The sequence below is a fragment of the Rhipicephalus microplus genome, chromosome X (genome assembly GCF_043290135.1).
Source record: "Rhipicephalus microplus isolate Deutch F79 chromosome X, USDA_Rmic, whole genome shotgun sequence".
Lineage (NCBI taxonomy): Eukaryota > Metazoa > Arthropoda > Arachnida > Ixodida > Ixodidae > Rhipicephalus > Rhipicephalus microplus.
The window spans coordinates 257,960,408-257,972,380 of NC_134710.1; the positions used below are offsets into that span (position 1 = coordinate 257,960,408).

Here is an 11,973-nt window from a genome sequence, read left to right on the forward strand (position 1 = left end):
TGAGCCGCCACTGAGATATTTGAGCACATGTTAAAAGAAATGATGTACAGTTGGATGTAGTTCTAAGGCTATATTTTTGATCTGTGGCCGAAGAACTTCAAACCTGTTGAGACTACAGGTTTCACGGAAGATTGAAAGCCAATCACGAATTAGAAAATTATGTCTTCGCAACAGAGGAAAGGGTAAAAGAAAATCGTTTCTTTTTGTGAAGAAGTTGGATGGCTAGCGCACTAACGAAATGGTTGAGCTTAAAGCCTGCGTGATCTCACGTGTTCGCTGAGTGTTTTTTGGTGGTGGTGACTTCCGGAGTTTTATCTGAATCCACACGACCGGCCCCGTTAGGCCAGGCTGCTGGCATGTGTTTCCCATTGAAGGCGTTTTATTTCTTATTTGAAGGTGAATACGACGTTTCTCGCGCAAAGACGCAGGGCCTTACCTTAAAGAAAGAACTGCAAGAAGCAAAGACAATGCATTTCATATAGACGTAGCTACTATTTTCATGATATAATGTATTCGGAAGGTGTGCACTGTACTCCATCAAAAGTATTCTACCATTTTCTCCAGCTCACACAAGAGGAGTGAAAAGGAATATTGTGAAGGCGACCATTCACAGTCTATGTAGTACAAATGTCATGTTTGTAGGATATAAAGAAAATCTTTAACGTCCTGTTTTAATAGCAGGTTAAGATGGTTTTCTCTGATTGTATTTTGACACAATTGTCAGAGGTATTATATGTCTAAACTACGCCGGGGAAGCCAACCCCGCAAAAGCGACATTGACGGACCGAAAACGGGTGTCTTTCCTTTTGTGTGGGGACTGCCTACATTGAATTGGCTGAAGAAGGCTGTGGACAGCTATATGACTGACGATTTTATCACTGCCCATCTGTAATACCTTTGACTGCGAGTGACATGATGAAATGAAATGAAATTAACTATCTGCATACGTTGATCGTTAATGATGTCCAACTGAGCTGCAACTCATCCCGAGTTTCCAGCATTGCCTCATTGATCACCGCATGGAGCAAGCTAAAAATGTGAAGCTAAAGATTTTCTGGCCTCCTATCATCGGTCATGCGAAGTCAGCTCAAGCTCAAGAAGTCCCCATCATCAAGAATGACCTCAATGAGTGAACAAGAGTGATCCTCGTCGCTTCCATGATTGTCGGACATGGCGCCTGTTGCGCCAAAAGGACATCCGTAAAGCTAATCAAAAAATGCGTATTATACATACGTAAGCCACCAAGAGAAAGTGTTGTCAGAGGATGGGGCAAGTAGACATACCACTCTTCTTATATAGTCGTTATTACTAGGTTATTTTCAAACATTAAGGTGAAAGCATATTCACTTTGCGCTTTTAATATTGAAGAAAGTATGTTGCGGGGAATACACTAAGGCAGACTATTGCGTATTCATAAAGATGAAGAGTGACGCAATGTTGGGAAAAACGTAAGCTGTAGGGAAAAAAAGAGGAGGTAGAATGAACTGGAACCGCGGGGATTAATATGATTGGGGACCATCAACCAGGCCTACAAGCATGCCATTTCAAAATAGTTTAATCAATGATAAAGAACAATCTGCCAGAATTTTGGCTTACATTTCTGATTACGGATTCGAGTTGAAACAGCACTCGAAAAGGTAGACAGGAGCTGACAAAAACTCCCCCCCCCCCCCCCACTTCCCTAAAACAACAACAACAAAAAAGCGAATACTTTGGTCAGCAGGTCAGGAGGTAGCCATTGTTTCTTATATTCATAACTATTTTTCTAAGCTATTTATAATAAAATATTCTACTCAGTGGAATATATAGATAACTTCTCGATAGTTCGAATGTTGAGCTATGAGAGATCGTTCAATATTGGACTTCAAGAAAGCCCTCTTTCATCAAGACAGTATAGCGGCTCACACCTGTGCAGCTACCATGACTAAGTTGCCCGAAACCAAAGTATATAAGACTCCCATACAGTACGGCAAGGCATAGATCAGACAAATCAAGGGTTGAATGAACGATAGGCTACGCAAAAGCTTGCTTAGCCACGCTGTTGCGTATTGTATACAAACATAATTAATAAACGTATGGGCCAGTTGGTGAAGCTTAATGAATAGAACTGGTCACGTCCACCCCATTTTAATTTAACTTGGTGTACTGCGCTTAAATGTTGTTGAATATCCCATACTGTGTTTTGTTGGAACGAACCGAAGTGTAGCGAGCACGAAAAGCCGCTTCAAAGAGGCTTGGAAAGCACAGAGCCTTTCTTCGTTTTGAAACAAAATGTGTTTGTTTCAAAACAAAGACAGATTCGTAAGCGTCCTTTCGATTATGCGAGTATGCTTACAAACAATTCTATAAAATTTTCTACGAACAATGTGCATTTCCATGCTATGAGTTTGCGTTATCGGGAAACAGATGCCACGTTCCCCTTTTAGCTCGCATATGTAGTCTGATGTTTTTGTTTGCCGCGCCTCACTTTAAAATCATGCGCGTTAAAATTTAGTGACGTAACTGTTCGCACAATGACCGCAACACACGGGGTGGTTCTAGGAAGCTTGCCGGAAAATTATCAAAAATAAGGGAAATGAAATTTTCTCTTTACATTTATAATTACTTTTTATGTAGCGGTAGTCGTTTTAAGATGACTACAGACATTGATTGCCTCATGAATAACATAACTTAAAGTAATTACCTTCTTATTCGAACCAGGCGGTCAGCTCAAAGGAAAAAAGTGCCCGTATAGCTCATCACCGCTTTGACATTTCTGAAAAGCGACATCTGTTGATTAGTTCAAAGTGAAGAATTTTGACCAAAGTTCACAAGCTAACTTGAAACCGAAGTGCCAAAGAGCGCAACTATTAGGCGTCCAGAATGACGTCACTGTTAGAGACAACGATTACAGCGGTGTTAGTTCCTCTGCTCCCGTTAAAGTATACGTGCGCCACGTGTGTGGGAATGGCAAGCACAGCCGGCACATTCATTATGCAATGCAGATTGATGATTGATATAACGACGCTCGCTTATTGTGTACATCTTGGATGAATAAGTCCTTTCGCGTTTCGGTTTAGGTATCACCGGTGATATTCATCAGAACCCGACGGAAATTACCATCTACGGCTTCTCTAAAAGCGGCAACGGGGGCTCTTCGAAGCAATTGCTCCGATTTTCCTCTTGGACCCGATATGCTCATCTAATTACAATGATAAACGATTACCGCCGGAACATTTCTTGAAACATCCTAAACATTTCACCTGTAGATTTTAGTTTGCGTTTTGAAACATTAGGATGAGGATTACGATTGGGATGCTGTAGGTAGCCGGTGGATCTAGCCTTGCGAAATTTTCAGGCAATTGCCCCGCCTCGTTTTCTCGTTGCCAGTTGTATTGAATGAGTGCCCTCTTTTGTTTTTAACTAAGCGCGGGCGTGCTCTTAGAAAGTCGGGCGTAGCGTGACGTAACTCTAGCCGGCGGCCTGTGTGGTATTCCACACGGAGTTTTGCACCGGACAATTATTTCACTGCACCACCCCCCAACATAATTGTCACTCACCACCAGTCACATGCGAGGCCTGTAGCAGTGAAAAACTTTAATAGAAGTTGCGACACATGCTTTCTGAAGACCCGGTGACCACATGAAAACGCAATATCTGTTGCACTGTCACGTATTGAGCCTAAAAGTTGTAGTTCCTCGAGTAAACATTGCCGTTATATCTTAAGCTCACGACACTTAAGTAAATAGTGTTTTATGTCCCCACACTCCTTGCAAGTCGGGCACAATGGCGTTGCGGAGAATATAATCTTGTGGAGCCATGCTGGTGTACACGCTGACCCCGGTCGGATGCGATGAAGCAAACAGGCCTCTTCCCTTGATAACCATTTTGTCACACATGGCTGGTGAGGTGTCAGTCATAGCGAATGAAAATGCTTGTTGACAGCTTCTCGTAAAAGATGTTGATTGTCTCAGAGAGTCTTCTTCATTGGTGTAAGTTCCAAAGGACTCCGGGCAAGTCTGTCAGCCGGCTCATTATCCACTATGCCCACTGCGATGGAGTACATTGAAACTTTATATTTAGGTGAACGCCGTGCAGGTCTTTAAGAATTTGGAGTGATATTCGAGTGCACTGATCCCAAACCGATCCATGCTATAGCTGCTGCGGAGCGGGCTTAGTGTCTGAAAGCATCACGACGTGTATCTCCCTACAAAACTTCAGTTTCTTCAGGGCTGCCTGAATTGCCACACTTTCGCAAGCTGTCGACGAAACAACACACTCAAGTCGCGTTGCCCAGGACACCTTTAGGAACGGAATCTCAAGCGCTGCAGCACTTGCTCCGCACTCCATTTCGACCGATCCATCGGTGAAAACTTTCAAATGGTCGGCGTACTTTTATTCAATGTATTCAAGTACCGAAAAACGTACTTTAGTTATGGGTGCGGAGGGCTTACTGTGCATAGGTGAAATCGTCACCTGACAGTGGACGTTCTCGTGTGATTAAGGTGGTTCTTGTCGAAGTTGTCTCTGTTTGGGGTATTCCAGACAAACATGTCAAACGGTGTTTAGGGCCACGAAAGCTCGTGATTCTGTACGTTGCCAAAGACGACTGAGTATCACTCGTCCTCGGCTCGATTCGCTAAGTCGGCAAAGCTGTGCCAGCAGTCATTAAGAGGCGAGAAGACGCAACGACGAAAGACGAGCTTCATGAAGCATCTTTATGCTCACTGCAAACTTTGGCACTCAAAAGAAACTCTTAGGCCGTTACGATGAAGTGTTTACGGTCGTTCGTACTGCGACTCACTTGGAGAGATCAGATGCAATGGGAAGATCACATGATTGACAATTTCTGCCGAGTGTAACTTCTTCCAGCACGTATGGCTGTGCTACCGAAACCCAGCCATACGTGCTGGAAGAGCCTTGTGATTCTCAATCCACCATGTCAGCCGAACACAGGCGAGCTTCTACATCTGCTTCGCTACGCACAAAGTTAGTGATACTGGCTGATATGAAACCAGCTCTGTCCTGTCTTTACCAGGCTTCAGCACCGGCGTGACCCTGGCCATTTTACAGACCTGAGGAATGTTGCCCGACTACCACACATAGTTAAAATACATCACAAGCTTACTCCTCACTTCTGCAGGCAAATATGAAATTATTTTGTTTGTAATTCTGTCAGGTCCAGGAGCACAGCGTCGCCGGAGAGAACTTATGGCTGATATCAGTTTCCGCAGCTTGAAAGGTGCGTTGATGGCACATGAAGAATGACTCGGAAGTGAAAAAGGTGGTTCACTTTCTTTTCAAATTACATAAACGTCAGCAAAGTCTTCGGCTGGAGATGGCATTGATATATCCTTGAATAGCGCGAGGGCAATGAATGGTCTCAAATGCCAAATGCTAGGACGTGCTTCCGCCACTATTTATTACTCGTCAGATCCTTGACAGTAGAGTAAATGCACTTAAACTTTCACAAAATGCTGTTAATTATTTCCTCCGAAGCTTATAGGTGTGTCACTGTATTGCTGCAATAAGTCTGTTTAACTGAGTCTTCAGAGCTGATTCGCCACTTCTTTGCATGAGCTTTTTCTCTTCCCTTCTTCTAGCAGCACAAAAATTACGGAGTTAACGTCCAGGGTGGAAAATGTGCCAGTAACTTAAGCATAACGGTTGCAGCCTCTTTGCTCGCAAGCATATTCTGAAATATGTCCCCTGATCGGTGATCTAGATGCTCCCGGTAGCGATCTTAATGACTTAATTTGCTGCATTTAGCCACCGTCAACTGGTATCCAGCAGCATTAATAAATATAGGGCAATGATCACTTCCCCTTCTGCACGGAGCTGTACAACACGTGAGGTAAACGTCACTTGACTGCAAAGTCAGGTCAATAATACTTGTTCAAGCTGGGGACCTAAAGAACTTTACATTGACATCATTCGCCCTGCATAAGTCTAGCTTATCAATAACACTTTCCACACAACGTCCACGTGCATCCGAGCCCTTCTCCCCCCATAACGTGTGAGGCGCATTGAAATAACGACAAATGATGCGTAGTGCGGGGCAACAAAGACACAGATCTTCTAAAAACTTTTCGATGGAGATTTTCTTGTGAGGAGATGCATACACAGGTGCGATGCTAACTTTGCGTTTTCTTATCTGAGTCCTGATAGCACAAACTTCTATAACATCGGTGCACAAGTCGGCCACGTTGATTGTTAGGTATGGTATCTCTCTTCGAATATACACAGCGGCGCTTCCATTAAAAAAAAAAAAAAAACGTAATGGCGGGGTTCTTGTGGGTCACGCATCCAGTGTCTGATCTTTGTCTCGGTAACCCGGCCTCGAACAGAGCCAACTTCGGAATTTGATATTCTGCTAAAAAACGGGTTTAGTTCATTCATGCGAGAAACAATATCGGCACAATTCTACTGCATTATGAAAGGCCTTTTCCGGTTATTTAACCCACCCTGAGGCATTCCCCTCGGCATACTACTGCAGGTTGTGCCCAAAATAACCAAGCACCACTAATTTTAGAGCCAGAATGGCCTGCAGCACGGTCTTCGTGGTACCTGGTGGCATTGTCGCTAGGTGAGAACGCAACGCGGCAAACAGAGCACGAACAATCTCCGCAGTGTCGAGGACATTTTCCTCCCTTTCCTTTGTCTTCTGCTCAAATCCTTGTCTTTGTACTCCGGCATAGGAACCTTGTGTGGAAATGTTCCGAGTAGTCTGAGGGGGTCTGGCTGCTCGTTTTTCCTAGCACCGCCGCAGTGGTCCAGTGGCTAAGGTACTCGGCTGCTGACCCGCAGGTCGCGGGATTGAATCCCGGCTGCGGCGGCTACATTTTTGATGAAGGCGAGAATGCTGTAGGCCCGTGTGCTCATATTTGCGCACACGTTAAAGAACCCCAAGTGGCCGAAATTTCCGGAGCCCTCCACTAACGTCTCTCATAATCATATGGTGGTTTTTGGTCGTTAAACCTCAAATATCAATCAATCATTTTTCCTGGCCCGCGTTGCCTGGTGTTTTCAAGAAGTGTTCTTCTGATTGCACGTCGCGTACATCTTCTTGACCAGTTGCTATTGTCTTTTATTAAAGAGGAAAAATTCTCAGGCGCTTAAGCAATTAAAGCGGCAGTAGTTGGTTTAGGCTCCGTAATACAGGATTTCCGTCTATGAAGCACACTCACTCAGAATGGGCACCCACTATAACGGGCGGGTAGTCATTTTTGCAGCTTGCACATTTGAATTCCGCCTTTCCAGTTTTGAAGTCACGTGGACCTCCACAGCGTTTGTATCGCAGCTCTCCTTTGTAGAATTTCGCCACCTGACCAAACCGTTGGAACTTAAAGCATATCGGCGGAGGTCCTGCGTATTTCATGTCTAGTAAAGCCAAGGTTAATAGTTAGCAGTCGCTAAGGTTTTAGGGGCAAACGTGAGTATTACCGCATCCGTGGGTATAACTTTCCACTCACTTGTAGAAGAGACTTCTGGTCGAACAATCCTTTTGCGTGAATAACGCCCCCCTGTGGTCTCGTGCAAGCGAAAAGATGCGCCTTTGTATACCATTTCGGAACGCCTCGAATCAAGCAGGCGTTTTTCAGATAGGCATTAAGAAGACGAGCACTAAGTGGTACACCACACATCTTGCCACACCTGAAAAGCGCGTTGACTTGATTTTCAGTGGCCACGTCAAGCAGCAACGAACCTTGCGCAATGAAAAAACTCTGACCTGGCTCTGCGTGACCGCATAATGTAAAGCAATAGGGTTCACCTGTCTTACGTCTTTTGCGCTCTCTACTGGTGATATAATCACCGGAGTTCTGTTTTTGAGGTGGCTTACCATCTTGAAGTTGTCATAGTCCATGTCCGACCAATCGTCTATCTTCTCGTCAGGTCCCACTATTGTAGATGCGTCCTCATCGGTTGTGCAGGTTCCTTGGTATCACCTCAGTAACGTTCGTCCTCTCATTGGTCGGGTCGTTTTGACAGCGAGTGAGATGGACCAGATGTCTCTCCTGGTCGTTTGCCTGGCTGGGCCATGGCCGAAGTTCCGGAATCCGATCCTTTTTCCGGTTGCGTGTACTCAGAAGGGGCTCGTTAAGGACAAAACCATCTTGAAGCCACAGAAGTATTTATGATAATGACGGAAATAAACGCAAAACAAGGGAAAATAGAAGATCGAAGCTAGAGCTGTTGTTTTCCTCTGAACATAGATACCCCATAGAGGGGATTGACCAAGCATAAGGTGAATTTTCTCAATACTTTCCGCATTTATTAATTCCTAGTAGCTGTTATTTATGACTTGAAGTGCTAATTGCGAATTTGAAAATATGTAGTGCACACACAATTTAGCAAGAGAATCGTTTAGTCCCAGTGATATGTATTCCTGAACGGCGAATAAAACATCCCTGCTGCTGCACCCTAATGAGGGGCTCAAAAAAAAAAACAAACAAAAAATGAACAGGTTCTGATAATTGCAGGCCCAGTTTTGAAGAGGTGGTGCTAGTATACTTTTGCTGAATAAATGGAAACGGCGACAAGATAATGAAAGGGATTGGTCATTTCCTCTTGATTCCAGTAAATGCACATAAGGGGATTCAATAAACCCTACCTATGCAAGAAAAATTGAGGAAGGTAACCCGGCAACAAAATTTTTGTAATGGCAACTTCCATCATCCTTGAATGAGATCGCTGCGCCAGGGAAATAACAAGTGGTTGTACTCCGGAGAAGCCATCAGTGCGCGGTCTGCTGAACTTTGCCAGATTTCGAGCCTGCGAAATCGCGTTACCATAACGTGTACTGTAAGTGGGAAGAGAATCCACAATTTAATTTAACAAAAAACCTTTGTGCCCTGGTGCCCAAATTAAACGAAGCTAGAGTTAGCTGCAATTTCGACGTCGTCGTTGTCGTCGTAGCTTCCATGCGGGCACATGAAGGGAAAGATATTGACAGAAACTCATTATAATTCAGCTAGTACATCTTTGGGGACAGTGTGAACGTTGAGCTGTCTTAATAAACCCTCTATGTAATGTGTCATGCTGACCTCTGTATCAGCATTTAGAAGAATCATACTTTAATAATATGAAACCGCGCGAAGAGGGACACATGCTCACGCCCACCCTGCTACAACTAGCTATCAGACAATAGGAAAATATATGTGATAGGTGAATAATTGAATAAAGCTGAAGAATAGGGGCATGTGGAGGGCACCGAGACTGCCTTAATTTTTTTTGTTCCCGTAGTCAGCGCCTATATGGTATTGTGGCACAAAAAAAAGGGAAAAAAAAGACAGGTTGCAGAGAAATTGCAGCAGAAAACCGAAAACAATAAATAATAGTCTGACTTACGAGACACTTAAAGAGCTCACAAAGGCAAACCAGGACATTGCAACATAGCAGGTAACACAACAGCTGATGGAGCCGCATGACAAGCATACCACAAAGATGATACGGTTTCTATTCTAACATCGAAGAATGAATCGCACTGCATTTCAAGGACAAAATATTTTATTATGTGTAGAAAAACGAAACACCAAGACGCCGACTTGAATAATTGTTGATTACCTTACATTCCAGACCAAGAAAACTTTTGGGCCCAGGACCAGCAAGAAGTTTCTAGAAGTGTGCTGTAAAAGGATTGAAAAGTTTTCTTGACAAGAGTGACATTCTTGGTCGATAGTAGCTTACTTAAGTTTTTTTTCTATTTTCACTACACATAGTATATTATGTGACTGTTGACTATTATGTTGCATTATGTTGAGTATTATGTTGCGTATTATGTGACTGTCCATTGTTGACCCTTCAATTCATGGTTCATCTTTAATATGTATATCCCCGTATGTGCACATATATATTATTGTTGACTAGGTTGGCACCATATTCTTGCGCTAACATTGATACGCCATGGTGGTCTAGTATAGCTAAGGTACTCGGCTGCTGACCCGCAGGATGCGGGATCAAATTCCAGCCATGGCGGCCGCATTTTCGAAGGAGGCGAAAATGCTTGAGGCCCGTGTGCTTAGATTTGGGTGCACGTTTAAGAGCCCCATGTGGACAAAACTTCCGGAGCCCTCCCCTACGGCGTCTCTCATATTATAAAGGTAGTTTGGGGACGTTCAACCCCAACAATTATTATTCGTGAGCCCACATCTCGTCACATCAATAATGAAACAAAAAAATTATACTAATTATGGCGAAATTTGAGCATAACTGTGCGGGCGTTTTCATTTCATGGGCTGCTTGGAGACAGCGGCGGGAAGCGTCGTCCTCGACAGCAGAGATTTGAAATACTACGGCGCCAACGCGTAGTCTTCTGCGGCACTCTTGCTTTCCTCTCTAACATTTCCCTATCCTCTCCGCGCTTCGCACTTGCTTTCATCTTGTTCAGGTCGCTCGGTGATGACGAATGGGGCTCGCTGACTCCTCAGCGCAGGAACGAGCACCCAGGAGCTGTGCTCTAGAAAGAATTTCGGCGATTCTTATCTGTTGCAGTAGTCAACTTGTATTATGCGCACTTCACAACAGCAGAATTCGTAAAGGACATTTTAGGAAACTAAACACCAAATCGATTTCGTGTATCCATCAATCTCAGTTTCGACGGTTAAACACTGATTGAAATGAACAATTCTTGAAATGGAAAGAATGGAGCTGTCCAGATCTGAGTGGCATGCCACCTCAGGAAGTACAATAGGTTAATGCCTTACTGTTACGATAAATATATATAGAGAAAAACGTACTGTTGGATTGGTTACACCACTGGGGTCTTTCCACTTGCTATAGTGGATCGTTTTGGTCAATTGTTGCAATTAGTGTTTCTCTTTTTCATGCCAGTTGTTTTCTCTTTTTTTTGCAGGTTACGAGAATGGCATCGTGTGAGAAATGCACACTAAAGACTAACAGCCGCCTACTACCAGTTCATCTACAATGACGGTTTCAATTGAAAGCATGCTCAAACGACAGAGTGTATTCCAACATGACCTCGGAAAGAGTTAGCTGCGAGACACAAAATACAAACAATGAAAACACTTTAGGAAGGCTGCGCAGTTGAATGTCTGGTGTCTTTTTTTTTTTCAACAATCTATAACTTCGCTTATTTCCCATGGTCATCTGCAGCATTCAGTGATTCAGTGTCAAATGGGCCAGTTCACCTTGGAAATTTTGCGTAGAGAAGACATAATGGGATCGCATCCCATGTTTTCGGCCCTTCGTGATTGCTTTGTAAGAAGTCATGTTTTTAGGAGCGAAGTATAACCTCACAGTCTCGGCTTGTCAGCGTGTTATGTCGTCGTCCCAGTTCATCATAAATGGTACACGACTAAAAAATTGGGTAAGTGCCACGAACCACCGCAGGTCCACTAAAAACGCCACGCCTGCGTGGAAGGCGCAGCACAATCACAGCAAAGGCTAGAAGAGCGGCCTTTCAGAGCCTTTTCAGAACACTCATTGGTTAACTACTACAAGCACACTTGTTTGTTAACCACTAAGGCATTAGTAATAAACTTTTGGGTAGCAGGCCGGCATTTCCTATTCTATTTTTTGTCATTCTTCTGAGAAGCGTGGTATCCGCTAAACACTTGCAAGGAATTTTGTGCCAATTGTCCATGCAGTGGCTGACGACGAGGAGGAATTATGCCTGAAGTGGTTATTCGCCACAGTTAATAGGTGATCGAAAACAAGATTTTGGGATGGTTTGGAGGATTGAATGGCCCACTCCTTACGCTATTCGCATTGTGCGACGACTGGTTGTTCTTTCGCTGTTGTAAAACGCTTTATAAGTAGTATAAACGCGATTGCTTTCCCGACATCAAGCCTGTCGAAGGCAAGTTTGACAACAAGTCACAAGCACCCGTGTAGCTTAGTGGTAGAATATTGGGCTGGCACTCAGCGGACCCGGGGTCAAGCCCCACTGTGTCATTGGTGCAAGGTTCTTTTTCCTATTTTCGCGTGATGTGGTTACGAACACCGGCGGCGGCGGCGGACAACAACGACTGCGCT

At 44.1% G+C, this 11,973-nt stretch overlaps 1 protein-coding gene across 2 annotated transcripts in view; it reads left to right on the forward strand.

Moving 5' to 3' along the window:
* The window catches only part of Ass (argininosuccinate synthase), a 56,995-nt gene extending 45,490 nt beyond the window's left edge, over positions 1 to 11,505 (forward strand). The window contains exon 13 of one of the 2 annotated variants that reach the window (XM_037414118.2): positions 10,832 to 11,505. In XM_037414118.2, coding sequence (XP_037270015.1) covers positions 10,832 to 10,868 — 37 coding nt within the window. In that variant the 3' untranslated portion in view covers positions 10,869 to 11,505. The remainder of the gene's footprint in view (positions 1 to 10,831) is intronic. The other variant, XM_075878998.1, reaches the window with a different exon arrangement.
* Positions 11,506 to 11,973: the final 468 nt, after the last annotated feature.